At 37.1% G+C, this 16,215-nt stretch overlaps 3 protein-coding genes across 4 annotated transcripts in view; all 3 read left to right on the top strand.

The window, feature by feature from the left end:
* Nucleotides 1–1,917: 1,917 nt before the first annotated feature.
* crk (v-crk avian sarcoma virus CT10 oncogene homolog) lies at nucleotides 1,918–5,595 on the top strand. The gene is made up of 3 exons (XM_016488754.1): nucleotides 1,918–2,440; nucleotides 3,014–3,591; nucleotides 3,830–5,595. The coding sequence occupies exons 1-3, from the start codon at nucleotides 2,221–2,223 to the stop codon at nucleotides 3,965–3,967; spliced, it is 936 nt and encodes a 311-aa protein (XP_016344240.1). The 5' UTR covers nucleotides 1,918–2,220; the 3' UTR covers nucleotides 3,968–5,595.
* Nucleotides 5,596–7,141: 1,546 nt separating this feature from the next.
* On the top strand, nucleotides 7,142–12,686 carry LOC107690422 (14-3-3 protein epsilon). 2 transcript variants are annotated; one of them, XM_016488753.1, is made up of 7 exons: nucleotides 7,142–7,384; nucleotides 9,626–9,825; nucleotides 9,909–10,015; nucleotides 10,137–10,343; nucleotides 11,009–11,145; nucleotides 11,775–11,814; nucleotides 12,425–12,686. In XM_016488753.1, the coding sequence occupies exons 1-6, from the start codon at nucleotides 7,321–7,323 to the stop codon at nucleotides 11,780–11,782; spliced, it is 723 nt and encodes a 240-aa protein (XP_016344239.1). In that variant the 5' UTR covers nucleotides 7,142–7,320; the 3' UTR covers nucleotides 11,783–11,814; nucleotides 12,425–12,686. The 2 variants fall into 2 exon arrangements, with proteins under 2 accessions (XP_016344239.1, XP_016344238.1); XM_016488752.1 differs by lacking the exon at nucleotides 11,775–11,814 and having other exon boundaries at nucleotides 7,145–7,384.
* A 1,262-nt stretch (nucleotides 12,687–13,948) lies between these two features.
* Nucleotides 13,949–16,215, top strand: part of LOC107690421 (carboxypeptidase D-like) — a 16,860-nt gene continuing 14,593 nt past the window's right edge. The window contains exons 1-2 of the mRNA XM_016488751.1: nucleotides 13,949–14,677; nucleotides 15,629–15,876. Of these exons, the coding sequence (XP_016344237.1) occupies nucleotides 14,052–14,677; nucleotides 15,629–15,876 (874 nt within the window). The 5' untranslated portion in view covers nucleotides 13,949–14,051. The remainder of the gene's footprint in view (nucleotides 14,678–15,628; nucleotides 15,877–16,215) is intronic.

The raw sequence follows: 16,215 nt of genomic DNA, 5'->3' as shown, positions 1-16,215 counted from the left end.
ATTTATCCACTATTAAATGATAAAGGTATTTCATAGTATAAACATCTATTTAGTGCCTAATTAAAATTTTACATTATTTAAATGTAATTCAAACTAGTTCTGATATGCCAGTAAATTAAAAGTATTGTTTCAAAGACAATGTATATTTGATTAGACAGATTTGAAAACAGTTGTTTTATTTCATTATTTAAAATGACGTAATAGAGAACTAGGATTTATTATATCTGGTTACTAGGCTACTTTGTATAATATCATGCTTGCATGCAAAAATCTTGTTCAGTGTTATTTTAAGTAAAATTAGCTCCCTCCCCGAATGATGGTTTATACAATTAATTATTAAGCCTAATTAAAGGAAGCTCCTGTAATAAAGTTAACCAATATATTTCAGATTATCATATCATTTTATTTTGGTCACCAGGTAGCCTCAAAATTTCCTGCTGTTTTTCAAAGCCATACTTCTAGACAAGTTCTGCCATTACAGAAAGGGAATTATGATGATAAAAGTGCACTGAGGAGCTATGATCAATGGATTTGGTCAGTATTTCTGTATTCCCACAATGGTTAGCAAATAGAATGCTAGGGATGACAAGGAACAGCAATATGTGTATATGATTATTTGTAAACAAAACAAAATGACTGTTGGCATCAAAATCAATAAACCTTTAAGAAACATACAATTCATTTATGCGTTAAACAGCACATAAAATGTTGGACTGTTAGAACTCTGGTAAAAACAATAAACAGGTAAACGATTGCATTGCGTTTGTGCACCGGATCATTGAGCTGTAATTGAACGGGACTGGTGGAAGGAGGACCGTAAGCTATTAGTAATCGATGTCGACATCTAGTGGTTGGCAGTTCTTTCGTGCGTGGACTCGCTTGTTTTATGTAAACTAGTGTTTACGTACTTCCGTTTCTGTTCTTTTTGCAATTTACAACACAAACGACCTTAGAGTGTATTAGCAAATGAGGCTATTAATTGTTCGATAAGAAAATTACTTTATAAAAATAAGCATGGACCAACAAGGCCTATAAAAATACAGTTTAGACTGCTGGAAATTTAAATCGGCAACTCGTTGTTAATCATGATCTGGTTTTCAGTTGGTCATTGGCTGGTAGACCATCAGCAACAAACAAGATACTAGCTGGTCAAATAAAGCTGGATTGGGAAAAATAGCTGGACAGCCATGGACTTAATGACCATCTTGGACCAGCTATAAACCACTGGACTGAACTGGATTTTCTTTAGCGACTATCGTGTTTTTTGAGAAACTTTATTTCAAGTTAAATAAAGAGCGGAAATTCGTCTTTGACACTGGCTAGAAAAATAATACATCCACTTACATACATACACACATTATCAAACACAGCTCAAACAAATTACTAAAACTATGGATTAATAATAGTATGAATACGAATATCATTAATCGTGTGGCTGTAAAGATGTAAAATATATATATTTTAGTAAATAAATGTAAATATGTTACTAAGTTAATTAAAACGAAACCAGGTGTGTTCATATAAAAACCACAAATTATGTAATAAAAGTAAATACAATTGTAAAGTATTTGCAACAGTCAATGAAACTGCAGGGACTATGGCCTCATTTTCAACATTGACCGCATCAATATGGCAATCTATAGGCACCGTCTGAATCGACTGTGTTATTGCATCACTTCCGGGAAATAAGGTCAAAAATTGTTTCCCCTTGTCCGCCATTTGAAATATTTGAACTTCCTTGTGACAATACAATTGTAAAGTATTTGCAACAGTCAATGAAACTGCAGGGACTATGGCCTCATTTTCAACATTGACCGCATCAATATGGCAATCTATAGGCACCGTCTGAATCGACTGTGTTATTGCATCACTTCCGGGAAATAAGGTCAAAAATTGTTTCCCCTTGTCCGCCATTTGAAATATTTGAACTTCCTTGTGACAACTTCCAATGTGCGTTTTGGTTTACACTGAACAATTATCAGAGGATCTGGGCGAATAGTCGTAGTTTTTGTGTCTCATGCACGTTGGGATTCCGACGTCGGCTGTTTTCTTACCCGATTGGAACAAAAAAGCGTAGAAAAGTGTGCGAATGCTGCGCGTATTCGAAACGTGTTCAACAACGGAACGCGGTAAAGTTTTTGCATGAGTTGAACGCTGCTTGCGGATAAGGAGAGGCGAAGGGAAGGCCTGTGAAGCCTGGGCTTTTTTCTTGCGCTAGTCATGGCCGGAAATTTTGATTCGGAGGACCGAGGGAGCTGGTATTGGGGGAGATTAAGCCGGCAAGAGGCGGTTTCGCTGCTCCAAGGGCAGAGGCATGGAGTGTTCCTGGTGCGGGACTCGATCACTATTCCCGGGGACTACGTGCTGTCTGTGTCGGAGAACTCCAAAGTCTCTCATTACATTATAAACAGCATCAGCAGCAATCGCCAGTCCGGACCAGGTAAGTGGTGCATGTAAAAAATACTGCCAACGACGGGACGAAGAAAAACTGCTTTAGCAAAACGCATAGCAGCTCGACGAGAAACTTGTGTAACATGGTTAGTCTACGTTACTACGAACAGTTCTGCACATTCAGTCTGATTTTTGGCGTCATTCTAGTATTACGTAGTAATTTAGCATTCTCTGTTACACATAATCGGTTATTTTTCAGTATAAACCGTATTTTTTTGGTCCAGTCATTCAGATAATTTAGACGTTTTATCATGTAATGTGAATCATATATGTTTTTTATGATGTAATGTGAATCATATATGTTTTTATGACAAAACACTCACTTTTTTGTTTGTAGACGCTCTATGTGCAGTAATGCTGAATTTATTAACAATTACGCAGCTTTTTCCCTGGTTTGAGCATAAAAATGTGTGGTATTTTCAAAAATAGTGATGTTTAGACAACAATAATTGTAATTGTTTTAATTATTATTTCCACTATTTAGTGAAGACTTCATAGACTAAGGTTAAGCAAATCTTGTTCGTCCATCCATCATTTGTGTTGTCATGCTGTCATCCTGCAGGACTTGCTCCTCCTCGGTTCCGTATCGGAGATCAGGAATTTGATGCCTTACCTGCCCTGTTGGAGTTCTACAAGATCCACTACCTGGATACCACCACTCTCATTGAGCCCATCAACAAAGCCAAGCACTCGTCCTTCATCAGCGTCAATGCAGGAACAGGAGGAGCTCCTCAGAGGCTGGAAGAGGAGTATGTCCGAGCCCTCTTCGACTTTCCCGGCAACGACGACGAGGACCTTCCGTTTCGAAAGGGCGATATTCTAAGAGTTCTGGAGAAGCCGGAGGAGCAGTGGTGGAACGCTCAGAATTCAGAAGGCCGTGTCGGCATGATCCCCGTGCCCTATGTGGAGAAGTACCGGCCAGCCTCGCCAACATCAGGGGGCCCTGGGGGGTCTGTTGGAGGATCTGGAGCTCACGGCAACTCTGACGGCCACAGTTCTCAGTCTCAACCTCTGCTTGGCGAGCCAGGTCAATATGCCCAGCCAACATCCTTACCCAATCTACAGAATGGTCCAGTTTATGCCAGGGCGATTCAGAAGAGAGTTCCCAATGCCTATGACAAGACTGCTCTTGCTTTGGAGGTAACAAATTTAGCTTTTTTTGTAGTACACAGTATTTTAGTTACAACACAGTCACAGATGACTGATTTTGTACATTAAACATTTATTTTTATGTAGAATTTTGTGAAATATAACATGTTTTTTTGGCTTTGGCGCCTCCCAGTGGAACTGTAATTCTCTGTGTTTAAGTTTGTTATTTTGTGCATTGCCTTAACAAAGTATTTCCTCCATTTCTGACACGCTTGTCTTGTGTTGTTAGGTCGGTGACATGGTGAAGGTGACCAAGATCAATGTAAATGGGCAGTGGGAGGGTGAGTGCAAGGGAAAGCATGGCCATTTTCCCTTTACCCATGTTCGCTTGCTGGACCAGCACAATCCAGAGGATGAACTGAGCTGAGAGAGCAGACTGTCTTCCCTAGCAGCCCTTAGATGTACACTCACTTACACACACATACACACACTTCGGCTCCTCACACATCCTCACTACTGCCTTTTACCTGCCCGCCTCGTCATTACCTTGTGCCATTGTGTCTCATGCCAGTGTTCACAGTACCTGCAACAATTCCCTTATTAGATTTTATGCAATAATTGAAGATATTTACCAAGTAAACACTAAATTCAGCACGCAACACCATACACTACAGAGAGAGGAGCATTAGTGTGTGGCTTCTTGTGAACTGAGAAAAGAGGAAGAAGCCTGCTTGGACTTAAAACATGAGCGGTTTGGTGTCTTAACAAGGGACTGTTCCTTTGCTTTGAATGCGGTAGCATACACTACTTGGTGTCCTAGAACACAGCAGCATTCACACTACAAATCATCTACTACATGAAAATATTCAGAAATGCAGATTCAAACATGCTTCGAATAGTTTTTAGTCTTTTTCATTGGCTTGTCATTCATTACTGGCTCAGCGCCGGTCAAACATGTCATGAAATGGATTCTATCGGGGCGGTACACTATATAAAAGATGGAGTAGCCCGAATCCTCACCGCATTTAGTTTTATTTATGCACAACATTTCTAATGTATACAAGATGGGCCATCCATCATTATTCACTACCGCTAAGTAACTTTGTTTTACTACATTTTCATTATATATTATCAGGAAACGCTACTTTCACCTTTATTGCTGTACTTGGGAGTATTACACTAAATGCAGATATGTTGAATGTGTAACCCTAATTTCTAATGCTAGACTCGATACGTTAACATAAGATAGACTTAACTGATTTTTTTTGTTGTTTTTAAATAAAAATCCAACATTGTGACTTTTCCACTCAAATTAACCAATGTGTTTTCGCCAAAACTTCCCTTGCTGAGGTAGAAAATACAGTAAGTGGTTGTTGTAGCGACTCTACTACGACTCTCCAAAACTACTTTAATATTAGATAAAGATATTTCTAAAACAACCCAGCTGTCTTTACAATAACGCAGTAGGATTTTATGAAGTGTCACATTAATGTGCAAAGCCTAACCTGATGCCTCAAATGTGTTTTGCTCAATTGATTTTGCACATACGAGTAGCCTTTATCTATGATTGGTTTATCTGGCTAATGATATTTCTTTTAAAACATCGGCCTCCATCATGCCTATATTATATATCAATGCAGAAATATAATGCATTTTGTCCTTTAATGCCCAAGTAAGATGTTGCTTTCCTAATTGCCTGCCTTAATTGCAGATTGTTGTCAATGACCAAATCAGCATTGTCTTTAGCCTAATTAGTGAAATGTGGGGAAGAGTGGAGTACATTTTGTTCAACCTTGCAGAAACGTTTCTTTTAACCGACTTCCATTACTAATGACAGAGAATAGAAATCAAATGTCTGTGGACAAATGTATAAATTATAATGCTAATAGACAGGCTACCAAAACACTGTCAAATGTTAATGTTTTTACCTTTATTTGTTGTTACTTTTAAAAAGAAAAAGTTGACTAACTTGTTTGGTAACAATGACAATCACCTGGGGCCTGTTTCATAAAACAAGTTTACCAAATAAGCTAGGCTTATTTCAGTTAGTCCGACTTATTTTGAACCAAATCAACTGACAATAAGTCAGACTAACTGAAATAAACCTGGCTTATTTGGTAAACTTGCTTTATGAAACAGCCCCCTGGAAACTCTTCTGTTATGTCACATCTAAATGTTAGAAAGCTGTCATGTATGCGTGTAGGTTAGCTGTATGTTGTCATGGTGTGACAGCAAGCCAGCCATGTTATGTAATTGTCACTTAAGTCGTAATTATGAAGGACTTTAATGTTCATGATCTGTCTTATTAACTGTCTATGTTTCAGTCAGAAATGACCTTGACGAAATTAGATCACTAAAATCAGTCACAAAGCAAAGCTGGAGTCTTTTAAGTCTGAACTCTCACCTGTGTCCTGTGAGAATGATTTCACCTCAAAACACACCACTTTCATCTATGACTGAGTTGAAAGAGTAATCAGAAGTCATGTCTGTACATTTTAATTGTACCCAAAGTATTATGTTCAGAACCTAAATATCAACACAGTAATTTTGTGAAATGAATCTTGTGTTATCCTTTATGTGCATCCAAGTCTGTCAGAACAGTGTTTTAAGTCACACAAAAAATCCTACGTTTTTGTTAGTTTTATTCCTGTACATGAATAAAGTTGACCCCTATAGTAATGCTACTCAAACCTTTTACTTTGCCTCTTGTCAGTATTTTCATGCCTTTACATTTATTACTCTATTAAGAGCATCAACATGATGGAGAGGTTTCTGTTTCATTATCCTATTATAGTGTCATTTTTTTTCTTTTATATAATATCCAGTTATTCATTTTGATGAGCCAATCTGGTTGCAAATTTTGAAGTTGTATCAGATAGTAATATCATGATACATGTACATGATTACACAATTACTTTATTGCTAGTGATTTACACTGAAACAGCAAAACATTTAATTTATATGGTGTGTAATTTTTAGAAATATATTTGTAAAAAAAAAAAAAAAAAAAAGTCTAGACCTGAATGAAATACAAATAACACCTTAAATGGTTTTGAATTTAGCATTTTATTTTTAATGTTCAATTGAAGCAATCATCATTTACACTCATACTGTTTGAAAACTGTATTACTGACTTCTGTGGAACACAAAAGAAAATATTTTGAAGAATGTTGGTATTTGTTGGTATTTGGTTACCAACATTCTTCAAAATATTTTCCTCTGACCTTCCTGCCAAATACATTTCTCAGAATATCTTGTATGCTGATAAATGATGAGTAAATGACAGAATTTACGAATTTTTACTAAATTCAAAATAATTGTTACAATGTTTTAATTCAAAAGTTAATGCATCTGGGTCTAGACCTTCTTCTTTAAACATATTTCTCAGCATAGAACGACATGATGGTGAGTAAATGATGACAGAATGCTCTTTTCGGATGAACAATCCCTTCAAATTCAAGTGTTTCCCGTGATTTTACAGAATATCGCTGCCTGTAAATGTGCCTTTTTTTAAGTACACAGTGTTTGGTTACACACAAGGTGCAGAAAGCACATAGCATCTATTCTCTGTTTAAATAAAGAGGGATAAAAACCATAGACTGTGGGGAGAGAGGGAGTGTGTGGAGATGCTCTGTGTGAAAGTTCCCGGATGAAGGTGTAACGCCATCTTTACTCCACCATTCAAGTCGCAGCTGTTGCTCGCGTAGGCCTGCCGGTGAACTCACAATCCTCCTTTACTCCCAATATCTCACAAAACACGCTCGCCGCGCGCTGTCCAACATGGGTGACCGGGAGGATTTGGTGTACCAAGCCAAACTCGCCGAGCAGGCGGAGAGATATGATGGTAAGAGGCACTGAGAGGTAACGGGAACGTTATTTTTTTACCAAGCGAGTGCTCGTGCAGGCTATCTGACGGTCGGGTTAGCGCTTAATTCGCGGTTAAACAGCCAACACCCTGTGAACTGCAAACCGATCTCAGCTTACTTTTTAAAAACGTTGTTTCTTTTATTTGTACAGTCCGTTTATTCTGTCGATGTGATATTGGGGTAACTACATTATTGCATATGAAGATGGAGACGTTTATTGAGGAGACAAAATGGCGGAGAGTTAGTGGGTGAGGCGAGCTGTTGCTAGCCATGGCGGAGGGGGGTGGCTGCGGTCTTCAAGCCTCATGTAGGCGAAGACGGCTCAAATATTAGTTAACATCTGTTTTAATCGACCCAGTTAACCGCAATAAAGAGTTATTTCAGCATAAGGTCCTCCCTTTTCTGCGTTTACCCCCGCAGCACGTTACGAGAGACCGTGGCTGTGTCTCAAAACATTGTGAGCTGCCTACTTAGACAGCATTTTTGCGTATTACGGGCTAGTTGTGATTCCCAAAAAGGTCTAGGCAGGTACTTCACTAGGTTTTGAGACGCTGCCGTTGTACAGTAACGCAAAGCAAGCAATGCTCAGTAAGCTGAGATACCGTAGCTTTGCAGTGAGATTTCATTCCAGACTGTAGAGAAGAAGCTCACTGGCTTGTGGTATTCAAGATACTAACGATATATTAAACCAGCAGCTATAATTGTGCCTTGTTGGTAATTTATTGTCTAGTTTAGTCACCCATTAACCTATGTTAGGTATCTAGGGTTTTCACTCCACACTTGAAAGTATGCTGCAAGTATGTAAAGGATATGCACAGTGTTTTGTGATTGAATACTGGCTACCCAAGGTGAATGCAAATGTACAGTTGTTAATAATGTTTATCCTCTCTTATTTGAGTAAATAAATAATAAACACCCCATGGAGTGCAACAGTGGTTGACCACTTTTTGAGAGGCCTTGATATTTAATTATAGGAAGCCTTAAATCAAACCAGCCAGTTGTGAGGTGAATCACAACACTATTAACGTTAGTTTGAAGCAGAAAAATATTTGAAAATCGGACAAAGGTACAAGACTTAATAGATTTAATGAGGGAAAGAACTACAATGCCATGAAGCTTTGCGAGTGACAGTAGAATTTAAAACTATGTAGAAATATAAAACTCTTCATTTAAAGATGCTGAGTTATTTGTGTGTATGTGTATTTTATATATATATATATATATTAGTATGCTCTAATTTTATTGCATAATATGCATGCAAATATTTAAGTAGTTTGAGAGCGAAGGAAACTATTGCTATATTAGCAGTGCTTTATGTGAGTGGGCGGACACTAAAGAGTTCTTTTGATTTTTGCTTGTCCTGATTGGATATTTCTCTGCAGAATCATGGGTAATGTAGTTTTTCTACCAGAAATTCTGCTCAATTAATTACAAAATGTGGCTGATGTCTTCAACAAAAGCACTATCAATTAGGCCTATAAGTTATTGTTCAAAGTCAAGTTACCTATGGAGAAAATGAATGGGATTTTTACTTCCGGAACCCGACTGTATTTTCTGACTGACTGAAAACCTTGTACAGGTGCATCTCAATAAATTAGAATGTCGTGGAAAAGTGTGTTTTTTGAAAACCAACGTCACTGCACCCGTTTACCAAGAAATTTTGGAGCACTTCATGCTTCCTTCTGCTGACCAGCTTTTTGAAGATGCTGATTTCATTTTCCAGCAGGATTTGGCACCTGCCCACACTGCCAAAAGCACCAAAAGTTGGTTAAATGACGATGGTGTTGGTGTGCTTGATTGGCCAGAATTGAGGTAGTAATTAAAGCCAAAGGAGCCCCTACCAAGTATTGAGTACATGTACAGTAAATGAACATACTTTCCAGAAGGCCAACAATTCACTAAAAATGTTGTTTTTATTGGTCTTATGAAGTATTCTAATTTGTTGAGATAGTGAATTGGTGGGTTTTTGTTAAATGTGAGCCAAAATCATCACAATTAAAAGAACCAAAGACTTAAACTACTTCAATCTGTGTGCATTGAATTTATTTAATACACGAGTTTCACAATTTGAGTTGAATTACTGAAAGAAATTAACTTTTCCACGACATTCTAATTTATTGAGATGCACCTGTATTTCAGCCGTGGTTGCGACTTGTATTCTGTTGTAATTTAAATCCAATCAGCAAAATATCCATCACGTTCATTTTCGATTTTTGCAGAAATGGTCGACTCCATGAAGAAGGTGGCTGGGATGGATGTTGAGCTAACAGTTGAAGAGAGAAACCTGCTCTCTGTGGCCTACAAGAACGTCATTGGGGCGAGAAGAGCATCCTGGAGGATAATCAGTAGTATCGAGCAGAAAGAGGAGAATAAGGGTGGAGAGGACAAATTGAAAATGATTCGGGAATATAGACAAACGGTAAGACATGCGCTAACTAACGTTCATTCATATGACTAGAATGATTAGTTTTACACTTTTAACCTTTGAATTTTCATGTCCAGGTTGAGACCGAATTGAAATCAATCTGCAATGACATCCTTGATGTATTGGACAAGCACCTAATCCCAGCTGCAAATTCAGGAGAGTCCAAGGTCTTCTACTACAAAATGTATGAAAGCCATGAGTTTTTTTTCTAAGTGAATCTAAGGATGAATCGTATGTGACATAATGAGGTCACGGCTTTATTTATACATGTTTTAAACAGACCTTTTCTCCCTTTGATGCATCAGGAAGGGCGATTACCACAGGTATCTCGCGGAGTTTGCCACAGGAAACGACAGGAAGGAGGCTGCAGAAAACAGTTTGGTTGCTTACAAAGCTGCTAGTGATATTGCAATGACAGACCTTCAGCCTACACACCCTATTCGCTTGGGTCTGGCTCTTAACTTCTCCGTATTCTACTATGAAATCCTCAACTCTCCCGACCGTGCATGCAGGTTTGTTTTCTGGGTTTTGGAGGTTTTCAAAGCATATATCAAATATTTCAAATCACTTAACATGAAGTACAACAGACAATTACAGTTTTGTAAATGTCTATCCATCATTTTCTTATGTGACCCTGGACCACAAAACCAGTCTTAAGTCGCTGGGGTATATTTGTAGCAATAGCCAAAAAAATATTGTATGGGTCAAAATTATAGATTTTTTTTTTATGCCAAAAATCATTAGGATATTAAGTAAAGATCATGTTCCATGAAGATATTTTGTAAATTTCCTACCGTAAATATATAAAAACTTCGCATTACTTAGAAAAAAACGTAGCATTGCTAAGAACTTCATTTGGACAACTTTAAAGGCGATTTTCTCAGTATTTTGATTTTTTTGCACCCTCAGATTCCAGATTTTCAAATAGTAAAAAAAAAAAAGAAGCTTATTTATTCAGCTTTTAGATTTATAAATCTCAATTTTCAAAAAATATGACTGGTTTTGTGGTCCAGGGTCACATATTACATTTGTATGAATATGGTATTTGTTTATAATAACGAGCTTTTTAATAATGTGTTTTGTTACTTATCAGACCAAGATGGTATTTATTGCAGTATTTTCCTGTTCATTTGTATGTTGAAACTTAATAGTTTATGTACCCGGCTGTTGATCTTAGGTTGGCAAAGGCGGCATTTGACGATGCTATTGCTGAACTGGACACATTGAGTGAAGAAAGCTACAAGGACTCGACACTCATCATGCAATTGTTACGTGATAACCTGACACTATGGACTTCAGATATGCAGGGAGACGGTAAGACGGATCATGGCAGTTTCAGATGCTAAGCCTGACAAACATGTCTTTGAAACTCATTGGTACATGAAGGTGACATCCTCAAAAGCTCCTCCACAAACCAAAGCTATTTTTAGAGTGATTGTTTCAGAGTGTCCCGATTTAGGACTTGCGAGGCATAGTTTCCAACCATCTCTTAATATCTGCCTTTAAAAGAGTTAAAATAGAGGGCTCTGGCTGCATTGAAAGTGGAAATGTGCAAGCAAACATGCCTACTATTTAAATTCATCCACCAGAAATTAAATAATTTTCTCAATATAATGTAGTGGTTTCGTTTCATTTTGGCACTCTGTTCTAGCATAGATATTTTATAGATCTAATGTAGTGTATTCAGTATATCAATTCAAACATTTCATTCCTACCCCAGAAGTAAGACAGAAGGCTGTATTTATATTGGCATAGCTTTTAAACCATTTAAATTGTTTTCTATTGATATCAAAAGTACATCTGACCTAGTGCACATCACTGCATTTCTGTGCAAAACCAGCAGTATAATCTTTCTCTACTGCATTTCATGTCATCTTGTAATGTGTCCAAACTCATGCCGTCCAACTTAACCCATCTTGCCTTTTTTCATCCCCACTATTTAGATTCCTAAAGGAAAATGTTAATTGCCCACAAACTTTATTTGTAAGTGCGGCCACTTTTTCCAGCTCTTGCCCTTTTGTCCACAAATTGCATCATCACTCACCTGTTTGTAAGCTTTGTGTTACGATCTTTGTAGCCACCAGAGTGCTAAATGTGCAGCATGTCTGAAACAAACCGTTTCTGCATGGTCACTGCCAGATCCTCAATGTCCAATTGGAATGGCTGTGTTGTACCAATATATTGGAATTTGGAAAATTCTGGTATGTTTTCCTAAGAAATGTACTGTAAAGGGTATTATACTTTGGTTTGGGAATTGAATTATGTGTGAACATTAAATGACCACGTGAGATAACACTGCTTTCAAATTAGACTTAAGACAGATTTTTATTTAGTTATTTGAGCTTGAAAATTACATAAATTCTATTTATATAACATAAATTAATTTTATTTTTCTCACAGCATGTATTCAGTCCTTCGTTATTGATTTAATAAAAATGTTTTGCTTTTTATTTGGCAAACTCGTAATGCATAGGTCTGGCAAGAGTTGCAAACTTGATGATGTGCGACAATGTACAACACCTCACGTGTGGATTGCATTAAGGGACATAACTGTTGCGATGCAATAACAATGGCTTTGTTTCTCTGTGCACAGGTGAGGAACAGAATAAAGAGGCACTGCAAGATGTGGAGGACGAAAACCAATGAGACAACAAAGCCAATATGAGACTCCACCCCACTCCCCCTCCCCTTCCCCAGACCCCCTCACAAAGGGAGCCACCAAGCCCAACCTTATGAGTGGCGCTCAACAGCTTGATGCCTCCAGTTTTCTCTCCCTTTGTTTGATTTTTAATATTATTCTGTTTTATTAGCCCTTAAATTGAAATAAAATATACCACTCATGAAACAAACTTCAATTATGATTTTTGAATGGTCGGAGCGTAAAGATTTCTTGGAGTATTTTTTTATTTTTATTTTTTGTCCTGGTACAACATTTTTCCGTTTTTATGTTCATTTGCTTTATTTCTCAACATTTGTATCAGTTGCTGGATATATTTTGAGTTTTTCTTAATGTAATTACAGAAATTAACTTTTATTACTATTACTGATATGTCTACTATTAGTGGTTTGAGCTGTAATATTTCTGTGTTAGTGCAATTATAAAATGCAATACATATATATATATATATATATATATATATACATAAAACTTATAATATATATATATATATATATGTATATATATATATATATCATATAAATTCTGCTATAACTAACATTCAACGAAGTGTTTAGTGCACTAAGAAAATTGTAAAGTCCTGCCTCAGTGCAGGTTAACCAGGAATCTTGTCCAGGGCCCTGTGGTGGGATAGGGCCGACTAAGGCCCTCTGTAGCAGTGGTTCACAACCAGAGGGCCTTAAAATTATTTAAAATAAGATATTTATTATTTTAACAATGTTTGTGAAGAACCACTGTTCCTAAAGTCCTGGAAAACCTGGATATATGGATCTTAAACGTGATTTCTAAACCTGGAAAAGTCATGCAATTTAATAAAATCTTAAAACACAATGCATATTTTTATAATGAATATACATTTTTCTAGTTAGCCAGGCTGTAAAATATTTTAATGGGTTATTAAAAGAAAAAAAAAAAACATTATCTAAAGTCTTTATTCAATAAACCAGAAATGACTGGAAGTGTTGTAAACGTATTGGTTAAAAATGTTAAATTCATTGGTTAAAAAGAGTGGGATGCCTGGAGATTTATTTGAATTTTAATTATTTTAGTAACTTGTTCGAATCTATGGACTCTCCTAGTACTAAAAACAAAGATTTGAAAACAAAACTTTGTCATTAGTAGATGTACGAGAAGAAATCTGTTTCCCAACACTGGTCACCCAAATGCCAGTCTATTTCCATCTGCTTCTGTCATGTAACTCCACAGTTATGTATTTTACACAAAGATATCAAACTGATCATTATTTGCACTTGATAGACCATCAATAAAACCTAATACCATTTTCCAAAACACAGCAACTCATTTGTAGTGGTTAAAATACAGACACCTGTGTGCTCTTATTTTACAGCAGACAGACAGAAATTTGTAGTAGTGTGACTTTTATTTTGAAACAATTCCGGCTGTCATGGAAACGCCACCCTTTGTTAAAGCGTTAGCAGGAAGTTCCTACTAAAAATATCCCGACGTCAGGCTAAAGAAAGCATCCGACGCCAGGCGGACACATTTTAAGATTTCATGTGTACGTCAAGGTGCCTTCGGAAACATGTCGGGACAGAGGGGAAACAGTCTGTGTTCATGGCATAAACTCTCGCTCTTGGTTTCATCTCTGCTTTTTGTGTATATCAGCTCGATCAACTCTGACGAGCAGAGAGATCAGGGGCCAGAGACTTATAGCGAATACTACAATTACGACCAACTTACTGACCTTCTCAAAAGTCTCGCCCAGAAATACGCAAACATCGCAAATCTGACCAGCATCGGCAGATCCGTTGAAAACAGGGAGCTTTGGGTGATGAGAGTCACCAGGGACCCAACTGCTGATGTACCAGGAAAACCCAAATTCAAGTACGTGGGCAACATGCACGGAGACGAGACCGTGTCCCGGCAGGTTCTGATCTACCTGCTGGAGTATCTGCTGGAGAAGTACGGAGAGGAGCCGCGGGTCACAGAGCTGGTCGACAGCACAGATATTTATATCATGCCGAGCATGAACCCTGATGGTTTTGAGAAGTCTAAGGAAGGGGATTGTACGGGCAAATATGAGGGTCGGAATAATGCTAAAAACCTCGACCTCAATAGAAGTTTCCCAGACCAGTTTGAAGAGATACACGTGAATGCAGAAGACATCCCTGAAGGCACTGCTGTCATGAGGTGGATCCTGCAGAACAAGTAAGAGCGTTCACAAACCGAACCTAACTTTGTGACAGACCTTCCAGAAGATCCAGCTATTGACCATTAAACCAGCTAGGAACCTGCCACCATGTTCCAAAACCCAGCTACTAACAGAGGTTGCAAGAATCGGAGAGTTTTGCCTGTAAAAGTCATGGAAATTATTCTTTAAAAATCTTTATACAATATACATATTTATAATTTATCTCTACAATAATTCATTTTTTTCCGAATAATAATAATGATGGTAAAACTGCGCAATAACTGATACATTAACTAAAAACTTTGTTAATTAGTAATAAAAATACAACTGTTCATTGTTCGTTCACGTTTGCCTAGGTCCATTACATAATATTTACAAATGCAACTTTTGTTTTCAATAATGTATTAAAAAATGTTGTAATTAAAAGTAATAAATGGTTTAAAAGAATTTTTCATTGTTAGTTCATGTTAACTAATGTTAATAAATGACGCTATGTTGTAAAGTGTTACCGTAATAATAATCCAAACCAAGTATTATTATTATTCTTATGAAATTAGAATTAGAAAAATGTATATTCTTGAAGACTGTAATGACTTCTGTGACTTTTCCAGTTGTTTGTGATTACTGGAGTAAGATTTCAGAGAGATTGCACAAAATGCAAAAAATAAATAAATAATAATCCAGTAAATAAATATCACAAACAACTGAGACATGGAAATTATGAAAAATATCATGAATATAAATTTTTTTCTAATCCAGCTCTACAATATTTCATTTTTCTAAATAATAATGATTTTTATTTTATTTTTGTAAAGTGCAATATTTTTTATAATTAATCTCTACCATATTTATTTTTCGTGTTCTTTTCATCTTATTATCTGTAAGTGTCTATAAAATCTTAATACATTTTATGTGAAGTAGATGGGTTAATTATATCATTTCTGATTTTCTCTGATTCTCTGTTCCAGATTTGTGCTCTCTGGGAATCTGCATGGTGGGACCGTGGTGGCCAGTTATCCTTTTGATGACTCTGTGTCCCATGATACTGAGGGCACCTATAGCAGATCTCCTGATGATGCTCTCTTCAGATACTTGGCACGGGTTTACGCTGAGAATAACCCTGTTATGAAAACCGGGCAGCCGAAGTGTGATGAAAACATAAATGAGATCTTTGAGGATGGCATCACAAATGGAGCAAAGTGGTATGATGTGGCAGGTATGCTGGCAACATTTTATCTCTTAGCCATGCTTTAAATCCCTCCCTTTTCCTTTGTCCTGTTTATCCGAATTTCACCCGCTGAGTTTCTAGCAGTCATGCAAATTTTCATAAGGGCTTAAAACGCTTTGTTTCCATAGAGATGAAGATGTGCTTGTTGTATGAGCTTTATGAGTGATTAACTTCTCTTCAGTGGTCTTGAAAAATGATTTATTTTCTGTTTACAGCTCCTTGGAAAGCACAAGTAGGGGGTAATTTCTCATAGACTGCATTCAGTTCAGTGAAACCGTCTTTTTGGCTCCGCCCACATCCTTCTTTACTCAGAACATTCCTCCACAA

This window comes from Sinocyclocheilus anshuiensis, unplaced genomic scaffold (assembly GCF_001515605.1).
Source record: "Sinocyclocheilus anshuiensis isolate Anshui unplaced genomic scaffold, SAMN03320099.WGS_v1.1 scaffold1455, whole genome shotgun sequence".
Lineage (NCBI taxonomy): Eukaryota > Metazoa > Chordata > Actinopteri > Cypriniformes > Cyprinidae > Sinocyclocheilus > Sinocyclocheilus anshuiensis.
The sequence above is the reverse complement of the archived record's forward strand: the minus strand, read 5'-3'. Positions and strand labels throughout refer to the sequence as shown.